Here is a 21126-nt window from a genome sequence, read left to right on the forward strand (position 1 = left end):
CTTTGTTGATTGCAAAAGCCCTTTTATTTATGTTGTAACCCATACGGCAAATCAGGCCCTTACATGCAAATCCATGTCTTTTCAAAAGGGCTAGCTTGGCCTTGCCAAAATGGAACAAACAAAACTTTAAAGACTGTTTCAGCCCTACTGAAATGTCTTTTCCCTTTGAAAGAAGTCTATTAGTGATGCAAATGCAAAGTTATCTGCACAGATGATAATCCTCGCAAACAAAACAGTGAAACCATTAGAACTTTCTTGTGCAGCATTCAATCCTGAGAATTTGGCTTTCCAGCATTAAAAAGGCAGAAAAAGAGAGCAGAACTGGTTCCTATTTGAGATAGTTTATTAGGTCTGCTTATCTGAACCCTGGGCTAATTATCCTCATGTTTGGCTTAAGGAGGCCAAACAATTCTCCAAAAGTGGACAGGCTGAAGGAAGGCTTGCCTCTGGGCAAGTGCCTTAAACAGGCAAAAAACAGGGTCCTTAGCCATGGAATAATATTTATAGTCAGGAGTTTAATTCTCAAGATACCAGAGTCTTAAGGTCGATCCATCTAGAAGAAACCCAATGATAAGCATTCATAGGGCAGCAGTGTAAGTAATATGCTCCTAGTACTGATGCTTTAAAATAATTAAAAACTAGATAATTGAAAGTCTACTTGTATAGGTGAAGAGATGGTCATTTTCCAACATCTTTTAGTCAACAGGGCAAACAACTTCTTTGAGAATTTAGTAAACATGCAATCCTACTGTAGGCAGAGATGGAAAAGATAAAAATGTACGAGGCAGTTAACTGTAAATACTTCGCTTGACTATTATTTGATTACACTTATTTTATATTTAACAAGTTTGATAAGACCTAGTTTTTCGGGGAGCCACGAGGCCTTAGGGAATATTAACGGTCAGAAGGTGTGGTGCCTACGGGTATTAGGAAACAACTTCTGAAGCAAAACTCCAAAGCGGTATTGCTGAAGTGGCCATCACCTACTTACTTGATTAAAGCTTTTCGAAATGCCTAGTGGGCAGTTTATTGAGAACAGAAAATTAGCCCTTCATACCCACAGGCTTTCTTGGACAGATAATAAGAGTTGAAGCTGGTGTCCACATACATGGAATGCAAAGCTTGCAATCTGGGTCTGAAGCAGGGTGGGGCTTTGGGTAGTTAAGCTGTAGAGCTTGCGGACCATCACGGGTCGACATTTCAGGTATGAAAATGGATCTCGTCCACGCTTCACCCTTCACCCACACCCCACCTCTCCTTTGCAAGGTTGCTAGACAGCTTGCTGGTCCCCTCCCCCTTCTTTGATAATCCAGACGCCTCTGGTGAAGGGCAAGCACTGCTTTAGTTCTGGCCTCTGGCTGCCTCCCACGCCCTCCACGCGGAAGGGCTGGCGGCCGTTTGGCGTGTTTTTCCTCCAGAGCTTCCCACGGCCTACCCACTCCACACGCCTCCCTGGCCGCCCTCCTGACCTGTCCTTTTTTGCACCCTGGCAGGTCAACTCCAAGGGCCCGAGTGTCAGGGGTCACAGCAAGCACAGGCTCACTTTTTTCAGGGGATTTCCTCAGGACAACAACCCCTTCCCCGCAATCCCAGAAAGTCTGTGGGACTCGGCTGTGTCCTATGTACAGTTGCTTCTAAAAAAAAAGTTCGGGACACGGGCCGTCTTGCAAATTAAAACTATACTACCTGCTTAGGATGGGGACCTGATGCGGCGACGTCAGACTTTGTCGCTGGGGAAATGAGAAGCGAATAGGAGCTCCTTTCTGCCTGCACCCCCTCCGCGGTCCCGGGGGCAGGCGAGCCTTTTCTGGCACGGCACAGTGGCGGTCGCGCGCGGGTAGCCCGCGCGGTGAAGCCGCGGCCGTTTTGGCCGAGTAGGGTCCCGGGGCCGGGCCTCGCCAGGCAAGCGCGCAGAACCGGAGCGCGCACGGGGGGGGGCCGCGCGCAGGGCCGGGGAGCGCTCCCTCCGGGCTCGCGGCTGCGCAGTCGGGCGGGAGCCGGGAAAGGGGAGGAGGGTGGAGGAGCCGGAGTAAGGGGAGGGGGAGGAGCGGCGAAGGCGGAAGCCATGTTGGAGTTTCACCCCGAGCGAGGGGCTGCGAGCGTCCTCGGCTCCGTGTGGGTGTGACCCGGGTTCGGCGCCGCGGCGGGCTGCGGGGGGCGGGGACGGTTAGGCCGGTCGTCGTCGTCCGCGGCGGCGGCCGCAGCGTGGAGCCGGGCGATTGTGACCGCCGGGGGAGCAGGGGGCCCGCCGCGGCTCCCACTCTCCGTGTGGCCCCCTGAGCGCCCCCCCTCCCCTGCCCGGGAGGGAGGCGGGGGGCACCCGGGGCCCGCCATGAACCCCTGCTTCGATCTGTCCCGCCGGAACCCTCAGGAGGACTTCGAGCTGATTCAGCGCATCGGCAGCGGCACCTACGGCGACGTCTACAAGGTGAGGGCGAGGGGCCGCGCGCCGCTGAGGCCGTGGGGCGCTGACCCGCCGCGGGGAGGGCGGAGGGCGCCGGCGAGTCGGGGCGCCCGAGTCCGCGCTGCCTGTCGGCGGGAGACGCTGGCGCCCGGGAGCGGTGGGCGAGGAGGAGCGGCGGGTGCCCAGGGCTCCGCGACCGTGCAGAGAACAAAGGGCCAAACGTTTAACCCCGAGACCCCCGGGTCCTTACCTGAGCCTCCCCCGGACGCGCATTTCCCGGGAAGCGCTGAACGGCGGCGGCCACTCTGCTCCTCTCCGCGCGGAGAGGGTCTGCGCGTTTGTTGCATTGGCAGGGTCAGTGCGACGAGCCGGACGGCAGGGGTTTGGCTTATGTCAAACCTGCATGCTCTCCACGGACCTGGGATTGTCCGCGGTGGGTTGGCAACTGCTGCCCACCAGGCCCGGCGATAGTCATTTCACTGGGCAGCGTCCATCGACAGCCCCTCAACCTTTAGCCCCTTAGCATCCGCATACCAGTTTCTTTTAATTTTCCAAGTAATGACTTTCTTTTGTAAAAGAGATCTGGTTAGCATGACTTCTTTCTTCTTTCCTCCCTTCCTCCCTTCCTTCCTCTCTCCCTTTCTTTCTCTTTCTTTTTTTCATTCTTTCTTTCTTTCCCTCCCTCCCCTCCCTTTCCTTCTTTTTTTCTTTCGAAAGAGCAACTTTTTCTCCAACTCGAATTGGACTGTGATGCCTTATTAAACTTGTTTTTGTCAGTGACACATAGGATTCAGCTTTTTTTTTTTTTTATAAGTGAATTGAATACTTAGGAAAGGTACTGGTTTGGCAACGTTAGAATTCAAAGCCCATTAGTAGCACAGCATTCCTGTTGTAGAGGGACCACTTCTAAATGTGGCAGATAAATCATGCTTCTCTGGCCAGCTCAACTCTTGGCCTCACAGAGACTGCCAAGAAGAGCAGGCTTGTGCCAAATGTGGCAGCAGTCTTGATTTGGTTGTGTATCTTCTTACTGGTAACTGAAGTGGAGCTCCGCCTGTTTCACATAACACCTGAGGATGCACAAAGAAACTTAACTTTACTTTGGAAAGTTGAGCCTTAACTTTATTTTGCCCACCTTTAAGCAGTAGGTTTTTACTTTTACTTCACTTGTAATGCATATGGTAACTTAGATATTTAATACAGTGCAGCCAGTATTCTGCATTAGTCTTGTGGATGATTTGCTTTCCATCATCAGTTATATCACCACTTTTCTCCATAGACAACACAGGTGTCTATGTTGTCACCTATGTGACACACCTACTGTGTATAAGGTACTGTGCATCTATCTAAGCACTTGGGTTGTAGCGCTAAAAGAGAGACATGTTCCCAAGTCTTACTTGTTTATATTTTTTGGACAAGAACAACATTAAACAACCATTTAAATAATTATTGAGTTTTCTTTCGTGCTGCAGAGAAGAGAGGATTAGGATTAGGGTTAGGAAAGTGTATAACAGGAGGACTTCATTTCCTCTGGGGAGTCAGAGGCATTGGGGAGAGGGAATTATGCCAGATAGAGGAAGCATGATCTCTGCAGGCTTGGAGGCCCCAAGGAACAGGGTGAGGATTTGAAAGAAGGCCTATGTGGCCTCAGTAGCCAGAGAGGGAGGATGACCCTAGATCATGCGGGCCTCTTTGGTCTTGTAAGGAGGTGGGACTTCTCTTTAGGACAATAAAGAGCCATTGCAGGGTTTTAAGTAGGAGAGTGAAATTAGACTTGGATTTTTACAAGCTTTCAAGCTTTACCTACTGCAGTGTGGGGAGTGGAGATGGGGGGCAGAGGTAAAGAGCAGTTAGGAGGCCGTTGTAAGCATAACCGTTACGGTATTGTGCTTGGAATTTGGAATTTGTAGTGATTGTGAAAGGTGAAGTGAGTGAATCCAGGTAGCTTAGAGTTGGTTAAGGGAGTCTGGTTAGGGCTCCCCTGATGGCACAATGGTTAAGAATCCGCCTGCCAGTGCAGGGGACACAGGTTCGAGCCCTGGTCTGGGAAGATCCCACATGCCAGGGAGCAACTAAGCCCGTGCGCCACAACTACTAAGCCTGCACTCTAGAACCCGCGAGCCACAACTACTGAGCCCACGTGCCAAGCTACTGAGCCCGCATGCCTAGAGCCCGTGCTCCTCAACAAGAGAAGCCACCGCAATGAGAAGCCTGCGCACTGCAACTAAGAGTAGCCCCCGCTCACCACAACTAGAGAAAGCCTGCGCACAGCAACGAAGACCCAACACAGCCAAAAAAAAATAATAATAATAAATAAATAAATTTTTAAAAAAGGGTGTCTGGTTATATTGAGATGAAAAGTTAACTGAAACTTTGCTAATGCGTCAGACTTAGGTGGCAGTGTAGACAGTAAGTTCTTTTTCAGTTCTTTACAAGAATAATTGGCCATGTATTTACCATATTCAGAAAAAACAGCTGGTAGTTAAGCCACATGATTAAAACGTAAAAAAATTAAGGCCTGTAATTTCCTAAGGACATCTAAGTGCAGTGCAAGTATAAGTTGATTAATCTTGTCATCTGTTTAAAATAATGATAATGGAAGCTAACATTTATAGAGTGCTTATTACTTGCCAGGCACTGATCGAAGACTTCTCCATGTATTACCTCAATCCTTACAACAGCCCAATGAAAGATATGCTGTTATTAAGTCCATTTTGCATCAGAAGAAACTAAGGCACAGGGAAGTTACAGTAACTTGCCAAGGTTCATAGGTGGCAAAGCCAAAATGTGAGCCAGTTTGCTCTAGCTACTGTGTCCTTAACCAGCATATGGGCAGATAATGTATTATCGAATTTCCAGTGGGGAAACGGAGGCACACACTTAGTTTAGCAGGTTAGTTGCAGCCACACTCTGAGTTAGAGTGGATCTTTAAGTAGTAGTTAGAATACCTAACTCCTGCTGTGCAGCCAGGCCTCACTGTTTTTGTAGAGTCTGCCAAGTGGACATCAGATAATAGATGCTTGATCCCTGCCTGCCAGACTCTTCTAATATCAGGGGCCCAAAGCAGAGAAACTCTGTGTGGTTTTTGGCGTCATATCCCGTTTGCTGAATGACCCAAAGCTTAAACTATTTGTATTTTTGTCTGTACATAGTCATGTTCATGCTATAAAGATAACAGATTTTTTTGTAGTTTGCTGTTTTCGATTTTCATTATTTATACAAATGGTGTTGATTAGAGAGGAGTGCCTTAAAGAATTTTTTTCAAAAGCCAGTATATATAATTTGCTCCTTAATTTGTCAGTATTTAGGTGCTAAAAATGGAATGATCCGATTAAGTAAATAAGAGGCCTAATTATTTATAGTCATTCTTAGAAGGTTGGTGTTTTAAGGGATTTTTATTTTGAAAACTATATCCTATGCAGTGTAATAATATGCTTATTATATTTAAGGTGGCATGGTTTAGTTAAAAAGTATTGAGCTAGGATGTGGAAGATCTAGAATTTATTAGCTCTTTGGCCTTATAAAATCACTTAGCCTCTCAGAGCTGTTTTGTTGTGAAGGTATTATTACCATCATATGCCCTTCTGTTTATGGTGTTGACTTGTTTCACTCAACAAATACGTTTTAATTTTTTTGAGACCAAAAAAATGCAAATATACATTTCCTCTGCACTGTCTTAAAGTACATGAAAATATAGTTTGAAAAGAAAAGTCTTACATACTTTTAAATGTCCTGTAACTCTGGGCTTTATCTGTCAGATGAAGTATCTGTAGCAGGAGTTACTTAGGGACTTGGGAGTTGACAGCTAGAAAGGGCTCTGTGGTTGAGCCTCAGGGGGCCCATGAAACCCTTGGAAATATATAGGCTTAATGTTGTATGTGTGTGTGTTTTTCTGGAGAGATGGCTTTTGGTATTCATTACATTCTCAAAGAGTTCCATGATCCCAAAAAAGAAGAGAATGAATGATCTATAGGTTTGTCACTTGAAAGCGATTACTTGGAGAAGTTAGGTCTTTGTATACCATATCACATTATCAACATTTATCAACATTAGTATGATTTTCACATGCATTATGCTATTTTCTCTCAGGCAGTTTTCCAGTTTAATTTGTATTATTCCTACCCTTAGAGTCTTCATTTCCGGATGTTTTTCTGTATTTATTGCTAGAGAGACGATACTAAAGCTAGAGATAGGGTAAGGCAGGGTTGTTTTGAAGTACTGGTCTTCATGTGTTTCTCAGGGAATATCTCATCTGGTCTTGTGGCGTTAGCCTTGTCCCTGTGAACGACTCCCAGATGCCTCCAGCTTGTGCCTTCTGAGTTCTAGCCCATTATCTCCAGCTGACAAATGGAGACAATGTCAGAAGCCCCAGTAGTGTCAGTTTGCTAAGGCTTGAAGCCTTGGAATCATCTTTTACTTCCGGAGTGGACTTCATAAGCATTTTCCAAACTGTGACCAGGGAACTTCCCTGGCAGTCCAGTGGTTAGGACTCTGCACTTCCACTGCAGGGGGCGCGGGTTCGATCCCTGGTCGGGGAACTAAAAAGATCCTGCATGCTGTGGGATGCAGGCAAACAAACAAACAAACAAAAAACTGTGACCAGGGTGCTCCAGGGAAAGCAGTACTGTGAGTGTATCAGAGACCGAGAAGTCCTATGGTAAAGAAACCTGGTAAACTTTGCTTAACCCAGCAAACTCCAAAGTTACTTGACGATGGGATTCTTCTCTGTAATACTGAGTGCTTGTCCTTAGAACTGGTGTCTTGTAGAAGATGCTTTGGAAATGTTGGTATTGATTTTATCTGTGTGTGTTTGGAAGCCATTCCCTCTGAAGCAGAGGCTATAATGTGGCTAAGCTCCAAGGTAGCATTCACATGGTGAACTATGTAAAGAGAGACTCTGAAAGCTGACAGGAGAAAAATTGAAGGTTGGACAGTGAAATCAGGAAATTAATTTGTATGTTCAAGTATTTAGTGAATTATGTGTTGACTTGTTTGTAACTCTGCGTCTTTCATGGTATTCTGATTAATATCATCAAACACTAATTCTTTCATTATAGTCAGGATTTATAAGAACTTTTCTGGAAAACTCAGTTCTGAAACCTCGCCTCTTGTGAGGGACATGAAGACCTTAAGCATTTAGAAAAGAACAACTGAAGGAAAATAAAACATGTGTATCCGGATTATGCCCGTTTTTACTTTCATGGAGGACAAAGTCTAGAGGGATCAGAGGAAGTGGTCCTAAACTTCAGAATGATTGTTTGAGTATTTAAGGTAAATTAAGGTAGAGTTTCCTCGTATCAGTAGTTATTTGAGGTGGAAAATGACAGTGGAACAGACTGTGGGATAATTTCTGTAGATACGAACAAACAGCTTACCTGACTTTGATATGGACCTGATTCCCTAAAGGAGGTACTTACCTCCAAGATTTGATTTGTATGTATATTTACTTGTGAAACAACATCTAATTATTTTGTATTGAGAATGAATAGTTATTCTCTCATGAGAGTCCATTTAACATTCATCCTACACTGAATAGCTGTAATATGAAAGGAAAGGTCCGAGGGACTGTGTGTGGAGTAGGAAAAATGACAAGACTTGGTACTTTATTTACAGGGACATAAATTGTGAACCTACTTTTAGCTATCATAGTTTGAGATCAAAACCGTGTTGATTTCCTCTTTTCTAGCACATTAAATCTCTAACTGGCTGAGAGATTGTCTTGACACTCCATAATCCAGACAACCGACCTCTCTGTAGCACAGCATAGTGATTTTTTTTAACATCTTTATTGCAGTATAATTGCTTTACAATGGTGTGTTAGTTTCTGCTTTATAACAAAGTGAATCAGGTATACATATACATATATCCCCATGTCTCCTCCCTCTTGAGTCTCCCTCCCACCCTCCCTATCCCACTGCTCTAAGGTGGTCACAAAGCACTGAGCTGATCTTCCTGTGCTATGCGGCTGCGTCCCACTAGCTCTCTATTTTACGTTTGGTAGTGTATATTCAGCACAGTGATTTAAGAGCAGGTTCTGGAGGCAGACTGCCTGGTTTCACCACCCACTAGCCAATTACCTCATCCTTCTCTCTGTGCCTCAGTTTCCTCAGTTGTAAAATGGAGATGCTTAGAAAAGTACTTGGGGGACTTCCCTGGTGGTCCAGTGGGTAAGACTCCGCACTCCCAATGCAGGGGGCCTGGGTTCGATCCCTGGTCGAAGAACTACATCCTGCGTGCGCGCTGCAACTAAGAGTCTGCATGCTGCAACTAAGAAGCCCGCGTGCCGCAACTAAGACCTGGCACAGCCAAAATAAATAAATAAATAAAGATAAAAAGAAAAAAAAGAAAAGTATTTGGGGCAGTGCCTGTCACATAATACTCAGTAATTGTTAATTGTCAGTAATACTGTTTATTATTATGTATTTCTCCTGCTCCTGTCTTCCTAACCTGCTCTGCTCATGCTGCTGCCTCTGGTTTTACACTTGCTGTCTGTGCTTGAACCCGCCCCGACCCAGTATCTGTATGGTTTGTTTCTTCATCTCCCTCAGGTCTCAGCTCAAATGTCACCTTTTAATGTGCCCGTTCCTTATCATCCTATAGAAACAGCTCCTCCCCACTTCTGTCTTTACCAGGGACGGATCCAGATTTTGTAGGCCCTGAACTTTATACAGTAATTTGGGTACCCTCGTTGAGAAAACAAATAAATTAGAATAAAAAGTTTGGTGTGAAAGTGAATAATTATTTAGAGTTAGAAAAGATGTCGCAACAAAATGCTGTAACCTTAGAGTCAGGTCCCTTTCTTCTGAGGTCTCTTTAGGCATTTAATCAAAAATGCTATCGTGCAGTAGTGCTTCCTGATAGCCACCGGGCTTCTCTTCCCCACCAACAACATTCTACGTGTCCCAGTAACGCTCAGCGCTCATAGAGGCCCGGGGAAGTGAGGAGGCCTGAACTGTAAGTTTTATTAGCTCTGTAAAAAATTCAGCTTTGCCTCTTACTCTCCCTAATTTTCGCTGTGGCATGTATCACCTTACATTTATTTGTTTATTGCCTTTCTTCCCCCACTAGAGTGTAAGTCCAGGAAGCTGGTGGTTTTGTTTTGTTCATGGCTGTATCCCCAGAACCTAGAAAAGTGCCTAACACGTATTTAGACTCTCAGTAAATATTTGTGGAATGAATGAATGAACTGGCATGAGAGGAACAAACCATGTGCTACTACCTAAGTTTAGAGGAAGGAGATCATTATTTCTGGTTGGGAGAAATCATAGCAGGTTTTAAAGTGGAGATGACATTGGGCTTGACCTAGATCTCTGGCCATAGTGGGTATAGAATGAATTAAACATTGTGGTCTATTATTAGGCCTAAACTAAATCAGTAGGTTTAATGTATCTTCTGCATAATAAGCAATGTTCATAACTTATATGCATATGAGAATACTCTGTCATTTTAAAGTAAAGACATTTAGTGACTAGTGAATATATATAGCTATTACATACTGGTTTTTGTTCTTTGAAAATATGATTAAATTGGACTTCTAATCAGGAAGAGGACTTTGTTCACCAATACCAAAAGGCCTTAGATTTGAGAGATGAAATCATGTTTGTTTTCTACTTTTGTTTTTTACAGTTTTTTTGGTTGTGGAAGATGCCATGTTTCAGAGTTCCAGCTGCCTTGACCTGAGATTTTAAGTTTGGATTCTTAATGTGACAGTGTATCACCTCCCTTAGTCCTTAAAGTCTATTGGAACAATCTTAGATTTGACCGTAAATTTAGGTATGTCCAAAGAAGACTTTCTTTAGTTTGTTTAAACTCTTCTTAGAAGCTTGAGATGGTAAGAAAATTCTTTCTGCGTAAATCATCCACCTTCTGCTCCAAGAATCTTCTCTGCATTGCCTATAAACTAAAGTACACACCTTTTTTTTTTTAAATTGAAGTATAGTTTCTGTACAATATTATATAAGTTACAGGTATACAATATAGTGATTCAAAATTTTTAAAGATTATACTCCATTGGTAGTTTAAGCCTGACGTTCAAGGCATTGTCCTTTTTGCTCTCTGGGCCCTTACGATGAGAAAGTTTAGATTGGAGGAGGCAGGGAGAGAGGAGGAAAGCAGAGGAGGGAATAGGGGCTGGGGGTGCTTTCCAGGTGAGCATTTAACCACAGGAGTAAAGGGTTGGAGACTGAAAGGGAGGATTAAGTAGCATGGAAGACTTGTGTTGGGGAGCATGGAGAAGTAAAATTTGCTAGATAAGGCAGGGCCAATTTATAAAGTTCTTGAAAGCCAGGTAAAATTGTGTAGATAGGAAGTGACAGGATGTTGGGAACACTAAGGCTTTTGTACGAGAAGTAATAATGTTGAAAGTGCCCAGGATTATTCTGGCAATCGTAATGAGAGTGGATCAGAGAGGAAGGACAGAAATATCTGTTAAATAGAGTCTGTTTCAGAATCCTTTTGTACTCTTAAAAATTATTGAGAACACCAAAGTTGTTTATGTTAATTATATCTATTGCTATTGACTATATTAGCAATTATACCTGAGAAGTTTTTTAAAATATTAATTTATTAAAAAGAATAATAAACCTATTACATGTTAACATAAATGACATTTTCATGAAAAATAACTATTTTCCAAACAAAAATTGAGTGAAGGGAGTGAAATTGTTGTACATTTTGCAAATCTCTTTAATATTTGGTTAAATAGAAGACAGCTGTTTGTCAGATGTGTTTCTTCATTCATCCTATTGGGATATTTTGTTTTGGTTGACATGTGAAGAAAATCTGGTCTCTCACATGTATTTATTTGGAAAAGGAGAATATTTTAATAGCCTTTTCAGGTAATTGTGGGTATTTTCCTCTTATACATTCTACACAACTTGACAATTAAAAGTTAGTTGCAATGTAGAATCCAAGACCTACCATTATGGTAAGACACTTATTATTGGTCTCTGACTTAAAATGGATCATTTTAACCCACGTATGATTTTTTTAACATCATGCATTGGTCATTTAGGAAATATGGATTCATGATGTTATCCAGATCTTCCCAAAGTTGCCATGTTTCATTACACAATATCATAAATCATCACTCATCTCATCAGAAAAGTCTTAAAGTATTGATGGTAGATAAAAGTTTTCCAAGATTCAAATTTCTCTTTGAAAGTGCTAAATGCATCACATGCAGCAAATACTGTTGTTTTTCATTGAACTGACAGGTTCATTTAGTTTATTTTCAAGAAAATGTCAGATACCTAAACATGAATAATCATGGTTTGTCAGCTGTTCTCTCAAGTAAAAACAGTGTTCTGTGGAAAAAGTGGCTCCTTCGGTTTGCAACTCAATCACCGGTGCTGTTCCTTGAGATAAACCAGTGTACTTGGTATGCAGAAGTGTTTATGCATTTCATCAAATAGAATATTAAAATGATAAGTAAGGGTCAAGATTTAATAAAATTAATAATGTTTATGCTTCAATAAGGGCATTCTTAAGTGAAACTGGCTTTTTTTTTTTTTCCCCAGCGAGTGCATGGCAGTGAAGGATACACTTGACTGCTATACATTGTGGGTCTGCTGCCTTGATTTGTGCTAAGGCACCAGCAGTTTTACCACCGTTGCTTTTGTATTATTAGTACAAATGTCAACACAGTGAAAGGGGGCCAATAACATTTCAGTATTATTATGAAAATAGTTTTGACTTTTCAGACTCTCAGAAAGGAATCCCAGGGACCTCCACAGTTCTCCTCCACAGAACTGTGCTAGAAGATTATGTGGTGTAAGCTGAGGGTAAGGTGAGTGGTGATGGATCAGACAAGGCAAACAGTAGTGAAGAACAGAAAGGAAGAACAGATAGGTGAGAAGCATCTTGGAGAGAAATTCGACAGGGCTTTGTGGAGAAATACAGGGATGGAGAGAGATGATTCAGAGAGGACTTAACAATTTTAAGCCTGATTGAAGAGCACGTAGTTGGTGCTTTATAAATACTTGTTTAAATCAGTTAATAGTGGGAGAATGGCATCAGTTACAAAGACAGTAAAGTTGAGAAGGGGGAGCTCTGACAGAGTTTGGATTTTCTGTTAGAAAATAGGTATCTGTGAGGGTTTTTTTTTTTTCTTCATTATTTTCTTACTGTGGTTACTCTAAAGAAACAGTAGTAATAATTACTTCCCTTCATTTTTCTGTGGAGAATAACAATTCTTTAGCAGTGTCTTTAGACTAATAGAGGCTGATAAGAGCCAGAACCTTTCTCCCAGCTCTTACTGAGGGATTACCAGGAGGACGTGCAAAACATGTCCTCCTATTGAAGAAAAATGCTACAGATTGGGAGGGTAATTGGTATAGGGGATTAGTGAACGGAACAGTAAAATATAAGCTAGCTATTTTTATTCTGGCATAAATTTGACAAGCGTTTTGTATTCTGATTATAACATGTACATTTTTAAAAGAAAAAATAGACAATAAGAAAACTATAAGAAAACAAAATGATGAGTAATCTTACTCCCAAGAGGTGGATACTCTTAGTATTTTGATGTTTCTTTGTAGACAGATATTTTAGAAAACTTGTATGTTGTTGCATATTTTTAAAATTAAATTATGGCTTACTTAGAGTGAATGCACAGATCTTAAATCTTTCAGTCTGACATATATACAGCTGTGCAACCCATGCCTTTATTAAGGTAGAACATTTCCTTAACCTCAGAAAGTTCTTTTATGTCCCTTCCCAGTCATGCTGTCCACCGTCTTCCCCCCAGCCATTGCAATCACTGTTCTGATTTCTATCACTATAAAAGCTGTTCTAGAATGTGATATAAATGAATCACAAATGGATTACCTTGGCATCTTTGACAAAAATCAATTGACAGTACATCTGTAGGTATATTGCACTCTGTCTTGTCCTGTTGAGCTGTTTGGCTATATTTTCAGCAATACCTCAGTCTTGCTTACTGTAGCTTCATAGAAAGCAAGCCTTGAAATCAGGTAGTGAGTCCTACAACTTTATTCTGCTTTTTCAAAATTGTTTTATCTATTCTAGGTCCTGTATTTTTACCATACACATTTTAGAATCAGCATTTCAGTTACATGAAAAAGCCTTCCAAGATTTTACTTTTTATTTTAAAGTAATTGAAAACTCATAGGAAGTTGCAAAAAAAGTACAAAGAGTTCACATGGACCCAACACCCAGCTTCCCCCAGTGGTGATATTTTTGCCTAACTATAGTGCATTATCAAAACCTGGAGGTTGATTGACACAATGCAATTAACTAGACCTTAGTCAGATTTCATCATTTTTTGCATGCACTCATTTTTTTCATGCCTGTGTGCATAATTTTGTGACATTTTATCATGTATATAACCTACTGGGATTTTATTGGGATTATGTGGGATCTGTAGCTCAATTTGTGGAAAATTGAGATATTAACAGTATTGAGTCCTTTGATCTGTGAATACAGTATCTCTCTCCATTTATTTAGCTCTCCTTTAACGTATTAATGTGCCTTTTTTTCTTTTTAATTTATAAATTTCATCCTTCGCCTTTTCTACTAATATTGTAGTAAAAGATAACTATTATGTAATACTTCTTCAAAGTGGTACGGTAATTGTAATGTGAGGCACATTTTCAGTTTTTATTAAAATCTTCATTGTACTAGTGGTGTCTGACTTCCTTTGATTTAACCTTGAACATTTTTAGCCCTGAGCATATGGACTCTTTTTAAAGTTGGCAAAATGAAAACAGGGGAAATGACTATTTAAAAAGCTATCCACTTCATCTATATTATCTAAAGATTAAAACAAAGTCCTTAGAACCTGATTTGTTTTTATGTATGAGATGTATCTGCTTATTGGTGCATATTTTGCAAATTTAATATTTTTTGTGCTTATTAAAGGAAAATAAAGTTTTCTTCGTCCTTAAGTGAAAAATAAACAACATTGTGCTTGATTGTTTAGGAGATCCTAAAGAATTTCTTTCTTATCTTGAGGAGCTTATGATCTGATTTGAGGAAACAAAATATGCCTAAATGGAACATCTAAAGAACATTTATAAGGCAGTATTTTAACAATTAAAAGAGCAATCACATGTTTTAAATACTACAGAAATTCAATTTAACGGAAAGGTGAGTTGGTGTTAATTTGATAAAGATTTTCTGGAAGAGTGAATCTGATCTGGGAATCAAAGAAATAATTGGGTTTTCAGTTGTAGAGAACCTTTCATTTATAGAGAACCTTTCATTTGTGAGGGAAGCCATTCCAAAAGAGTAGATATGGATAAAAATACAGCTGTGGGACAGAAATGGGCAAAGAGATAATAGACATTCTGACTAAAGCAAGGGTCCACATTTTTGAGATGTGATAGATAATGTTTCAAATATCCAAGATACAGACAAACAAATGCTTGGAGAACATGCAACTCATTTGATTTACAGTATAATATTTTCCAAATTCATTAGGGCCACTCTTGTCTTTCTGATCTTCTTGTGTCACTATTTGGATGGTATCAGTACGTTTTATTTCCCCCCTTTCCCCTCTGTTGGGTTAAAAGTTATGCATTTTATTTTTATACTTTTGGTGTCAAATTTCAATATGCATAATAAGCTAATACATCTCTCTCTGTTCCCTTTCTGGTCAGTACATGGACTTGGGAATGATTCAGTTCAGTTACCACCTTCCTATTTTGTGTTGTTGTCTGTTATTTTGGTTCTATATTGCTTTCTTGTCTCCCAGATGAGTGTTTATTATCATTGTTTTATACATACAGTGCTGTTTTACGGCCACCCATATGTGTTTTCAATTTCTTTGCTCACCATTGTTTCTTGGCGTCTTGCTCCGTCATTCTGGCTTCAGTTTTCTTCTTCCTGGTGAGCATTATTTGGTAGGGTTCTTCCTCCCTCCCTCCCTCCTTTCGACTGTGTAAAGGTAAACTCAGTCTCTTTTTTTCAAAAATGTCTCTTTTGTCTTTAAATCATAATTTAGTGTAGTGTAACTAAGTTGACAGTTATTTTCTCTCAGAACTTTGAAGATATTCTGTTGTTAATGTTATATTCTTTGAAGATAGTCTGTTGTCAATTTAATTGTTGTTCCTTGTAGGTAGCTAATCAGTGTTTTCTTTCTAATTGTCTTTTAAGAATTTTTTTCTTTGACTGGTGTCCTTCAGTTTTACATTGATGTTTCTAGATAAGGATTTGAATAAAAATATTTGTTGTTTTTCTTTAAAGAGTAACTTGTTTCATCAGTCCTGGAAAATTGTAAGCTGGCGTGTCTTTGACTATTATTTCTTTCCTATCTCTGTTGTTCTTTCTTTAGAACTCCTATTGTATACTTTTCCTTCTATTTCTTCATGTCTCATAATGTCATGATTTTTTCAGCTCTGTATTCTGTCTTGTATTATGGTTCATATCTTCAGTATCTTCAATTGTATCTATGTCTCATCTGCTATTCAAAATATCTGTGACTTTAAAAAAAAAGAAGAAGAATATAAAGAACTCTTATATACCCTTTTCCAAATCCAGTGGTTAACACTTTGCCGCATTTGCTTTATCATTTTTTTCTTCTCTCTCTCTCTCTATATATATATATCTACACACATATTGTTTTTCTTTGAACCATTTGAGAGTAAATTACAGACATCATGCTCCTTTACCCATACACAACTCAATGTATATTTCTGAAAATAAATAATTTCACTTAAATAAAACCACAGTACAGTTATCAAAGTCAGAGACTTTTAATATTAATATAATACTATTATCTGATCTATAGACCTTATTCAGATTTCTATCAATGGTCTTAATAATGTCCATAAGAGCATTTTTTCCTCCTAGTTCAGAAACTAATCCAGGATCATAGATTGCTTTTAGTTTTCAATCTCTTTTCATCTAGAATAGTTTTTTAGCCTTTCTTTGTTTTTCTAGACACTGATATTTCTGAAGAGTATGTGTCATTTATTTTGTAGAATGTCCTTCATTTTCAGAGTGTCTGGTGTTTCCTTTTGGTTAAATTCAGGTGACACATTTTGGGCAGAAAAGCATGTAAGTGATGATGTGTACTCAGTGAATCATATCAGGAGGCACATGATGTTGATATGTCCCATTATTATTATTATTATTTTTAATATCATTCTTACCACCACCAACTTTTTTTAAAATTTATTTATTTATTTTATTTTTGGCTGCGTTGAGTCTTCGTTGCTGCGCATGGGCTTTCTCTAGTTGTGGCGAGCGGGGGCTACTCTTCGTTGTGGTGCGCGGGCTTCTCATTGCGGTGGCTTCTCTTGTTGTGGAGCACGGGCTCTAGGCGCACGGGCTTCAGTAGATGTGGCGGTGGGCTCAGTAGTTGTGGCTCACGGGCTCTAGAGCGCAGGCTCAGTAGTTGTGGCGCACGGGCTTAGTTGCTCCCGCGGCATGTGGGATCATCCCGGACCAGGGCTCGAACCCGTGTCCCCTGCATTGGCAGGCGGATTCTTAACCACTGCGCCACAAGGGAAGCTCTGATATGTCCCATTATTAATGTTAGTTTTGATCATTTGGTTAACTTGGATCTGCCAAACTTCTTCACTATAAAGTTGCTATTTTTTTCCTTTTGTAATTATTATAATAAGTAATTTGTGGGGAGATACTCTGAGACTATATAATATCTCCTTCCTCACCTAACTTACACCCATTAGTTTTAGCATCCATTGATGAGTCTTACTTGAATTATTAACTATGATGGTTGCAAAATAGTGGTTTTCTTAACTCCATTAATTTCTTCTATATTTATTGGTTGGCATTCTGTTATGGTCTTTTACTTCTTGATTTATTTATTTTTGGACTTACGGATTCTTATTTTATTCATTGGGTTCCAATTAATTGTCACTTGTTTTGATGGTCAAACTATTTAAGCTTTAGTTAGCTGGATTCTGTCTTAGCTCAGGCTGCCAAAACAAAATTCCATAGACTGGGTGGCTTAAACAACAGAAATTTACTTTCTCACAGTTCTGGAGACTAGAAGTCTAGGATCAAGGTGTGCCAGCACGATTGGTTTCTGATGAGGGCTCTCTTCCTGGTTTGTAGATGGCCCTCATCTGGTTTCTTACTGTGTGCTCACATGGCAGAGAGGGAATGAAGCTCTCTTGTGTCTCTTCTTTTAGGTCACTAATGCCATATGAGGGTCCCTACCCTCATGACCTCATCTAAACCTAATTATCTCCCCAAGGCCCTGTCTCTAAACACCATCACCTTGGGATTAGGGTTTCAACACATGAATGGGGGGAGGGGGGGGGACACAGTTCAGTCCATAGCAGATTCAGTTGCTTTTTAAATTTTAATAATTATATTTCGAGAAATTATATTTCTTTTTCAAGTCTGTATTCTTTTTGCATAGTTTCTTGTTCTTAGAGTTTTGACCCTTTTTTATAACTTTGATTATTTTAACATAGTTATTAACATTCTCTTTCAAATTACGATTCTGTCTTTTCAAATTGGGGGGGATGTTAATCTTTCTGTGTGTTGGTTTGTTGTGTTTGCTGACTCTCACTTGTGGATTTTTATTTTAATTTTGAATTCATCTGAAATTTCTCTAAGAATCTTTTGTGGCTTAAATTATGGGAGTGTGCTTACAAAAGAGTTTTGCTTTCACTCCTATCAGGAACCTCATGAGTCTCATTGGTCTGGGACTAATCTTTATGTTAAGGGCTCAGTTTGGAATTTCCCACACCTCATGGGTAATGCAGATTTGAACCCCAGACCCAAATGAGTAGCAGGCTCTTGGTTTTGAATTCTTTAAGCGGTTTTGTTCTTTACTCCCTGCCTTAAGCATCTGTGTACAGAGGTTTTTGTGTGGACGTAACTTTTCAACTCTTGGGTAAATACCAAGGAGTGCAGTTGCTGGATTGTGTGGTGAGACTATGTTTAGCTTTGTAAAAAACTGCCAAACTTTCTTCCAGAGTGGCTGTACTGTTTTGCATTCCCACCAGCAGTGAATCCTGTTCCTGTTGCTCCACAGCCTTGCCAGCATTTGGTGTTGTCTGTCTTTTGGATTTTGGCTATTTTTAATAAGTGTGTAGTGATTATCTTGTTGTTTAATTGCAGTTGCCTAGTGACGTTGATGATCTTTCCGTGTGCTTATTTGTCATCTGTTTATCTCATTTGGTGAGTTGTCTGTTCAGATCTTTTGTCCTTTTTAAAATTGGATTGCTTGTCTTCTTATAGTTGAGTTTTAAGGGTTCTTTGTATATTTTAGATACAAGTCCTGTATCAGATACGTGTTTTGCAGTTATTTTGTTCCATCTGTGTGTGGCTTGTCTTTTCATTCTCTTAACAGTGTCTTTAGCAGAGCAGAAGTTTTTAATTTAGTGAAGTCCAGCTTATTGATTATTTCCTTCATTGATCGTGCCTTTGGTGTTATCTAAAAACCCATTGCCAAACCCAAACCAAGGTCACCTAGGTATCCTCTTCTAGAACTTTTGTAGTTTTGCATTTGACATTTAGATCTATGATCTATTTGAGTTGATTTTTGTGAGAGGTGTTAAGATCTGTGTCTAGATTTTTTTTTTTTTTTTTTTTTTGCATGTGGATATCCAGTTGTTCCAGTACCATTTGTTGAAAAGATCATCCCTTTTCCATCTAATTGCCATTGTTCCTTTGTCAAAGATCACTTGACTGTATTTGTATGGGTCTATTTCTGGGTTCTTGTGTTAGTTTGCTGCGCTGGCAAAACAAAGTATCACAGACTGGATGGCTTAAACAACAGAAACTTACTTTCTCGTAGTTCCTAGTTCTGGAGGCTAGAAGTCTGAGATCAAGGTGTCAGCCGGGTTAGTTTCTTCTGAGGCCTTTCTCCTTGTCTCATAAATGGCTGTCTTCTCCTGGTGTCTTTACATGGTCTTCCCCCTGGAACTGTCTGTGTTCAAACAAGGGTAGTTTGAGATTATTAAAGAGTGGTAATTTGGAGTCAGATATAGCATAGAACTAAAGGAAGTAAGGACTGGGAGTCCATTGCGTCTAGTTAGGAGGACGTACTTGCTGTCTATAGAGTTGTTTTCTGGAGTGGTTGGAATGGTTGGCAAAGTATCCTGTTTACAAGTGATTCAGAAGGTAAGAGGAGGCGGTGACATCTTCTGTAGTCTCTTGTTGGGGAGGTTGACCCTGTTACTTCCTCCTAGTACCATATCATTTATATCCTTCTCTTAGTGTGTTCCCCAGGAGTACTTATTGAGCATCTCTGCTGAGCTCTGTACTGTGGCTGATGCAGATGATGTGAGCCCTCTTCTCAAGGAGGTGGCAGACTAGGTATGGGCATAGTACTAAGTAATTTAATTACAGCATTAACTTGGAGCATTCTTTGATTATGTATTGAGTTATGTGATTCTTGATAGACGTTCAGAAGATCAGAAAATGATTGCAGTCCATGGCCAAATAGAAAAGGCTTTTTAGAAGAAACAGAATGAAAGCTGGGCTTTAAAATGTGATTTAGATTTAAATTGGTGAAGTGGAACGACATTGTAGTTGAGGTGAATATTGGAAAATGAAGACCTGCTAGGGGGAGGAATAAGTAAGAAGGGATCATGCAGGAAACAGGTCAGACTGCATCAAATGATTTGTATTGGAGAATAATGGAGAATATTGAATATTAATAACAACAATAATTATAATAATAGCAAATAGTGTTTCTGGAATACTTACTATGTGCTAGGCATGCCCCTGTGTAAACAGTGCCTAAACAATCCAAGGGTGAATGGTAATGATGTGAATTAGATTAATGACAGGGGAAGTTTTGGGCATAGGTGGCCTGGAGAGATGGGAAACTTGAGTAGAGTAGAGTTAGATTTTGGACAGATCGATTGAGAGAATATATTTAAGTAGAAAGGTGTTGTCCCATTACCCTCCCCATCCCCATCCCTACCCCCACCCCCTGCAGTGGTAGACTAGCAGATTTGAAGGGACCAGTGGGGACATATGGTAAAGAAGGAAAGAGTGCACATGAGAACAAGAATTCTTCAGTGATGGGAGCCAAGAGAAGGGACATCTTTTGCCTGGAGTTTTCAAATGAAGAAGAGCTCTCATCTGACTTCCTCCTCACCTTTAATGTCTAAGGGATTCAAAGAATTCAAGATTCATGGTTTCAGTCTTTCTTTTGAGGTGTCATATTTGAATGAGTGAGTGAAATATGCCATGAAAGACCTATGCTGTAAGTACACATGTATGTGAAAGTTATGGTCTTTAGGAAAAGGTTTGGTATTACAAGTTACTGAATATGTTCTAGTTGAAACAGTTAAGAATAATGGAGAGATAGTAAGAGATTACCCACCATTGTTGTTATCAGAGTTTTCTTTCAACACCTGTGCCTCCTTAAAATCGTTTTTTGGGTTCCTGTATTCCTTTCAGTGCCTCAGGAATTGGTGACTTATGATCTCCCACTGTCCCTACACAGGAAGATTCACACTTCTCTCCCTCCGTGTCATCCTTAGGAGGTGACACAGTTGATGGAAGGAAGAGAACATTGAAGGTACCAAGTGATAGGAAACCCAGATGGACATGGTCATTATTAAAACTTGCTCATCTTTCCCTTCTCTGCTTCTTGCTGCATCTATCCCCACCCCCTGCTCCTTCACCCTTTCTCCCTTTGATGAAAACTCAAACCCCAAACCTTTAAAGAGGGTTGAGTAGAGACTATAAAGCTTTTTGCAGAAACAGGCCACACACACAGTTATGTTTACTTTTTGTATGTCATTCAGTTTGAACAGTAATAGGTC

The 21126-nt window shown here is 40.4% G+C and overlaps 1 protein-coding gene and 1 long non-coding RNA gene across 5 annotated transcripts in view; one reads left to right on the forward strand and one right to left on the reverse strand.

The window, feature by feature from the left end:
- LOC309644263 overlaps window positions 1-1936 on the reverse strand; it is a 200341-nt gene extending 198405 nt beyond the window's left edge. For all 3 annotated transcript variants that reach the window (XR_014254320.1, XR_014254321.1, XR_014254322.1), the window contains exon 1: window positions 1687-1936. This is a non-coding gene — a long non-coding RNA (uncharacterized lncRNA). The remainder of the gene's footprint in view (window positions 1-1686) is intronic.
- Window positions 1937-2155: 219 nt separating this feature from the next.
- Window positions 2156-21126, forward strand: part of MAP4K3 (mitogen-activated protein kinase kinase kinase kinase 3) — a 201240-nt gene continuing 182269 nt past the window's right edge. Inside the window, exon 1 of one of the 2 annotated variants that reach the window (XM_082427700.1) lies at window positions 2156-2428. In XM_082427700.1, coding sequence (XP_082283826.1) covers window positions 2333-2428 — 96 coding nt within the window. In that variant the 5' untranslated portion in view covers window positions 2156-2332. The remainder of the gene's footprint in view (window positions 2429-21126) is intronic. The other variant, XM_082427701.1, reaches the window with a different exon arrangement.

This window comes from Balaenoptera physalus, assembly GCF_965194825.1.
Source record: "Balaenoptera physalus genome assembly, chromosome: 15".
Classification (NCBI taxonomy): Eukaryota; Metazoa; Chordata; class Mammalia; order Artiodactyla; family Balaenopteridae; genus Balaenoptera; species Balaenoptera physalus.